Source organism: Galeopterus variegatus, unplaced genomic scaffold, assembly GCF_000696425.1.
Source record: "Galeopterus variegatus unplaced genomic scaffold, G_variegatus-3.0.2 Scaffold3021, whole genome shotgun sequence".
NCBI classification, from domain to species: domain Eukaryota; kingdom Metazoa; phylum Chordata; class Mammalia; order Dermoptera; family Cynocephalidae; genus Galeopterus; species Galeopterus variegatus.
Genome location: NW_007729132.1, coordinates 164621 through 170684, shown reverse-complemented (window position 1 = coordinate 170684; position 6064 = coordinate 164621). Strand labels below are relative to the sequence as shown.

The window sequence follows — 6064 nt, the reverse complement described above, 5'->3', positions numbered from 1 at the left end:
GGACGTAAACTCCCACCCAGCAGGCACCCATTATTATCTGGTTGTCCCACCGCCAGTCTCGCCAAGCCCTGGATCTTTCTGAACGAGGAACGTGATTCCATCACTCTCCAGCGTGAAAACCTCTGTCTCCACTTGTGCGATGAGGTTTCAATTCTTTAGAAAGCATGTGAACACTTCAGGGTATGGTCCCTGCCCCCTTTGCAGTCTCAGCTCCTGACACTGTCTCACATACAACTTCGGTTCAGACACTCCAAGATGCTGTCATACACCCCCAACCCATAATAAGACTAAATAACGAATTTCCCCTTTAATCATGGCTCTCTTTGCTCAGGATTTTGTGTTTATTAATCCCCATCTACTCCCAAAGTTGATATTAGATGCCTTATTTTTTTTTCTGAAAGCCAATCTTGCATATAAAGCTCTGGTCTTTAAGATTCTACATAAAATAATCACTCTTCTTGGAATCGAAGTTTTAAAACTTATTAACTTGTGTTTACTGTGTATTTTCAAACTCCTGGATTTCCAGGATTTCAGTGAGAGCTTTAAATTGATCGTCTGAACTGCTGCCACTGGCAATCCTACCATCTGGTGTTACACATCTCCGATGCAATTATCCACATGGGGCCTTCCACATTCTTTCTGCCAGAAGAGACAAATCTGACGTGGGAGCTCTTTATTCTTGAGGTGCATCTCCTTATTTCTCAAGGTATTTCCTTTATTTTTTTGCAAACTCTACTTTGCAGTTTTTCTTTGTAATTCTGTTTTTTTCTTTACTTAGTTTTTCACTTGCCTTTTTAGTTTTTCTCTTCCATAATTCAACCTTCTCTAAATTATTGATTAAAAAAAATAAGTGGGATATTGATTTCAAATCCAAATCTTGACATTTTATGAAAACTTTCAGATACATTAGTAGATATGAGTAAATTAAAAGCTTCAAGGGAATTGTGATAATCCTGAATTGTAATAATGAAACAAAAAGGTAACTCTCAATGAACAGAAAGGTGTTCTTGAATCTCTTCTGAGATATTTGAGGTTCAGTGAACTTCAAAATGTTCATTGTAATATTGGAAAAGTATTTAAGAATTCTTGCTCTGAAGCTCATGAACTCATAATTTTAGTTCAAGAAGATGAAAATGACCTTCCCCCTAAGTTTTTTTTAGAAATTTATTGAGTGTACCATCATTTCTAGTTCTCCCTCACCACATGGTGAATCTTTTAGAAGCTCTCAATCACCTGACTTTGCTGTTTTACACTGTAACTTAGAAACTTCAGCAAATAAACTTCTCACCCATTGTTGATATTGTGAGTAACTTAGATCTGTAAACAAACAACAAAGCTTTGGATAAAAATCAATTTTTTCAATGAAAAATGCCCTATAATTTATTTTTCTCCACTGTCCTTTGCTTCAATTCCTAATAATTTTGCAAGGATCCCTTGGGTTTTAATAGATTCCACATTTAGCTTTGGGACATTAGTCCTGCTTTTAAGATGCTTGTAATCTTGTATCACATACATGAACACCAGGAAAACACAAAGTGGTATAATTTCTTCATCAAACCTCAGAGAAGCTGATGTTCTACAGTCTTCAAGGAAAACTAGCAGCAAACATTTTGGTGAGTTTTGTTAGACACAAGGAAGCGTGCAGTTTTGCTTTCCTTTGCAACACAGATGCAATACACATTTGAAATATTACAGGCAGACAAGGTCCAGTACAGTATGCATTGCCAACTCTAGTCTTTTTCCCTATTACCTATTAGGCTTCTGCAGAAATCCAAAGAGTTATCCTTGGAAAAAGTATGCCAAATAAAAGCTTTAGGCAATGCTTTATAATGGATCATACTACCATTTTTCAGTAATTTCTCTGTTCTCCTGCTATTCCATTTTCCCCTCCCCACCACCCCGACCTACTACCAAGTGATCAAAAGGTTAGAGTGGAGATATAAAATAATGGATGAAAAGAGAAAGAGATTTAGGGCCTTCCAATTGCCTAAACATAAATGTTCATAGATATTTTGAAATCTCACAATTGTCTCCAAGCACCAGCTGATTAAAGTGCTTTCTGCAGGGGTCTCACTGTCAGCCATGAACAAGAGCCTCCCAACAGCTTTTGCTGTACATATGAGAGATTCCCAAATCTATTGCAGAATAAAGTGACAAACTTTCTCTGGGTTTTAGAAGGAGTTTAATTTTTCATCTTTTTTTAAACTATATAGAAGCTTTTAAACTTACCCCAATAGCTGCTAAGATCGGGACTTGATAAATCCACTTGACGAACAAGAGCCTCCCAACAGCTTTTGCTGTACATATGAGAGATTCCCAAATCTATTGCAGAATAAAGTGACAAACTTTCTCTAGGTTTTAGAAGGAGTTTAATTTTTCATCTTTTTTTAAACTGTATAGAAGCTTTTAAACTTACCCCAATAGCTGCTAAGATCGGGACTTGATAAATCCACTTGATGTCTCCAGCACTAAGTTCCCAGCACCTGAAATATGAAAAAGAACTTTCATGAATAAATTGGCAAATAGGTAGTGAAAATTAAGTAACATTTTAAGTTTTACCAAAAACTCCAGTCTCAAGCTTCTGATTAAGAAACAAATAGATGAAAATATCTTACCGTAAAACACCCAAACAAGTGGAAAAAACATGTAATGGGTCCTGGATCCATACCGTTAGCTACCCCTTGCAGATAAGTAGTATTATAAATATTGCTGAATCACTTTCACAGTGACAAGAGTAAAAACCACATTTCCAGTGCCACAAGAAAATTATAGTCTTCTAAATGCGGCGCAATTGATACTTTACTTTTATTATTATTGAAATGAGCCATAATAATTAAAACTTGATGAAGTCCTCTCTCAGAAATGACAGTAACTCTATTTTATAACTCCTTAAATTGTAGAACACTAACAATAATGCAAATCAGTCTTCTCCACAGAAGTGCAGTAGAAAACTGAGTGCAAATAATTCTTGTCCATAGAAATGAAAATTAGCTGTGCTCAGCGGAATGCAGTTGACTTACGTCCTGTAAATATTGACAAGTTTTTGCATTTATTTGTAAATTTTCGGTATTCATTTTACTGAATATAAACATATGGGTCTTTGATCTCTCCCTTGAGCCAATTATAACATCTTACTAATTCCCTCATTAATGAGTTTTAAAAAATCTTTGACAACTGTTCATTTTATATTGGTATAAGATCCATGATTTTATCTTTAAATTTCAAAAAGGTTGTTTTTAACAGTATTTAACAAAAATTCTATATAATTTACCTATTTATTATATTTATTTTCTGCTTCCCTCACACCCAACTAGAATTTAAGTCCTACATGGGCAGGGATCACTGTTGTTTTGTGTTCTGATATTTTGCAAGTGCCTCGAACAGAGCCTAAGTAGTCAATAAATATTTGTTGGATTGAATTGACATGAATTGAATCCAAAGTAAGTTTGACTCAACCTTACCCAATCTGGTTTATACTGGTAAAAAATAAAGAACACGGGGTTGATAAAAAGAAAACTAGTTCTACTTGAAACTTTTATGTAGCACTTTAAACAGTTTTTATTTTTAATTAAAGATACATAAATAAAAAGCCTTCAGTTTCTTTGTCCTTAGACAAAACTCGTCATTGATTGTAGCAACAGTAAATGACATCTTATAAAGAAATTTGGGGGATAAAATGACACTTCCAGATGATAAACTTATCAAGGAGTTACTTTTATTAATGAGCAAGTTATGGATAATGAAATGCTATTTCAACTATTCCTTAAAGGCAAAACATTCTCAGTACATATCTAATAACTATATCTTCTTTTTAAAGTTTAATTTTTATGTATAAACAATACATTCTCATTTCAAAAATCAAACTATATAAAAAGACAGACATTGAGATGTCTCAGTCTCCCCATGTTCCTGTTTACCTCTGCCCCATTCCTCTTCCTTATAGATAACATCTTCTATTACCTTAATGTATATGCTTCCAATGTTTCTTTATGCATATATAAAGAAATACAGATGTCTTATTCTTATTTCGCCTCTTTTACAAAGAAATGTATACACTGTTATATAATTTGCTTTTCCCTTTTCAAAGTATTTTTTTCAATGGCTTTCCATATCAGCTCCAAGAGAGTTCAGTAGCACAGCATTTCATTAGGAGAATGTACTACAGTTAAAACAACCGGACCCCACACCAGAGTGTAATTCTGATTCAATCAAACTGAAATCTGCATAGTCAATGAACTTGAAATCTAAATAACATAGAAGACTAAGACACAGAAATTTTATATTTGCATATTATTGAACATTTCCTAGCATTATTTACACGCATCTATTTTTCACCTTATTCAACCAGAAAAGAGTTGTTACTGAGACATGCAGAATGTGTTCCACACTACCCTAAAAAAGCTTTCAACTAAAAGGAAGGTGGCATATATTTTGTGAATATAAATTTAACATTGATTCACTACCTACAAGGCTCTTGGATTCCATTAATTTTTTTTCAGTTTTTGACATTTGCTAAAATCTTCACAATCTTCTTTCTTTGCCTCAAGGACATTTCTGCATGGTGTCTTCTAACACACTGGGATTCAATAATACAATTCTAGCTCTGCATAATACTTGTACTCGGATGTGGGTCAAAACCAGCTACCTCTAAGAACATGAAAAACATGACTTTGATGGTTTTCAGTGTCAAAGTTTCAAATTTGCCCCTTGATTTAAGAAAAGAAACTGAGACTTCAGACTTTTTAAAGAAAATGCTATTAATCCTTGTTTTTAATTAATTCTCCAATGCCCCAGCTCACTCTGTGTTCATTAATATGGCCTGGAAACTACCCTCTGTTCAGATTTTTTAAAATAAATTTTAACACTGTAGGAAATGTAGTTCTGAATGGTGAAGCATGAGGCACAAAGATCTGACGAGCAAGTAGAACTTCCTACTGATAGGGCTGGAAACGGATGCACTGTTCTGCCAGAGGGATCCAGATAATTAATTGTATTGACTGAATACTGCATTCGCACCACAACTCACAACCAGTAAGAGAGGAGGCACAGGCATAAGGGGCCTGGCCCCAAGAGCCTATGCAGGTGTCTTAGGAATGTCAGAGAGAATCTTTTCTTGGTCCTTTCCATTGCAGGCCCCGCATTTCTTGCTGGATGGTGAAACAAAAATATAACAAAAGAGTTATGAATTTCCTTCCCCATTCATTGGCATCTCTTATCTCCCTTGAATGAGTCAGGGAGAAGGTAGCAGGTATCTTGTAAGGTGTTTTGCTTTTGTAAGTAAAAGGAAAGAGAAACAAAATTACTCATTTTTAAATTTCATTTGTCTAACCCAAACTTCTAAATTATCTTAGCCTACCTTACTCGAAAAACACTGTCAATAGAATTTATAACTGGAAGAAACTTTCTTTGTATATTCAGTAGAGTTTAGGCTATTTTTAAAAACAGGATCTGATCTTCTTATCACTGAATGAAGAAGATACAGAGAAAATCAGAGTTCTAGCTTTGAAAGGCCAGATCAGAAAAAGTTGAGTCAAATGTAAGAGACATGGGTTCATGTAGACCCTGTCTGTCCTATGGAGGTGCTCAAAGTCTGATTGCTCCACCAGAGCTTCATGATATGGCACTCTATGTAGGTCAGATTACATCCAAGAAAACCCACAAGAACTTTCTGTCTACAGTAAAGCCAAATTTCATGAGAAATTGAATTGGGCAATCTTGAAATCATGTCAGATAAACAGTAATAAGTTTAATTTTATATGCAAAATCAAATGTAAAATGAACCCCCGCCCACCTATCCAAGATTAGGGCACTATAGAATTCAAGACTTTATTATGAGTAAGGTAGGAAGAAAGCAAAATGTTTTGCACAGAGGAGTCACATAATCTAACATATTTCATATTTAATTTTTTACATTAATTCAACTGTTTGGGAGCAATATTTTTCAACATATGTGTTCAATGGATTCTCTGCCTCAAAAATAATAAACTTTTATTTCTTATTTTTTCAGTGAAAATACTTATGATTTTTAAGGTTTTAAGGTTTAGTTTATGATCTTTAAGAAAGA

At 34.5% G+C, this 6064-nt stretch overlaps 1 protein-coding gene across 1 annotated transcript in view; it reads right to left on the bottom strand.

The window, feature by feature from the left end:
• PTH2R (parathyroid hormone 2 receptor) overlaps nucleotides 1-6064 on the bottom strand; it is a 103424-nt gene that overhangs the window by 33533 nt on the left and 63827 nt on the right. Inside the window, exon 9 of the mRNA XM_008583743.1 lies at nucleotides 2417-2483. Within this exon, the coding sequence (XP_008581965.1) occupies nucleotides 2417-2483 (67 nt within the window). The remainder of the gene's footprint in view (nucleotides 1-2416; nucleotides 2484-6064) is intronic.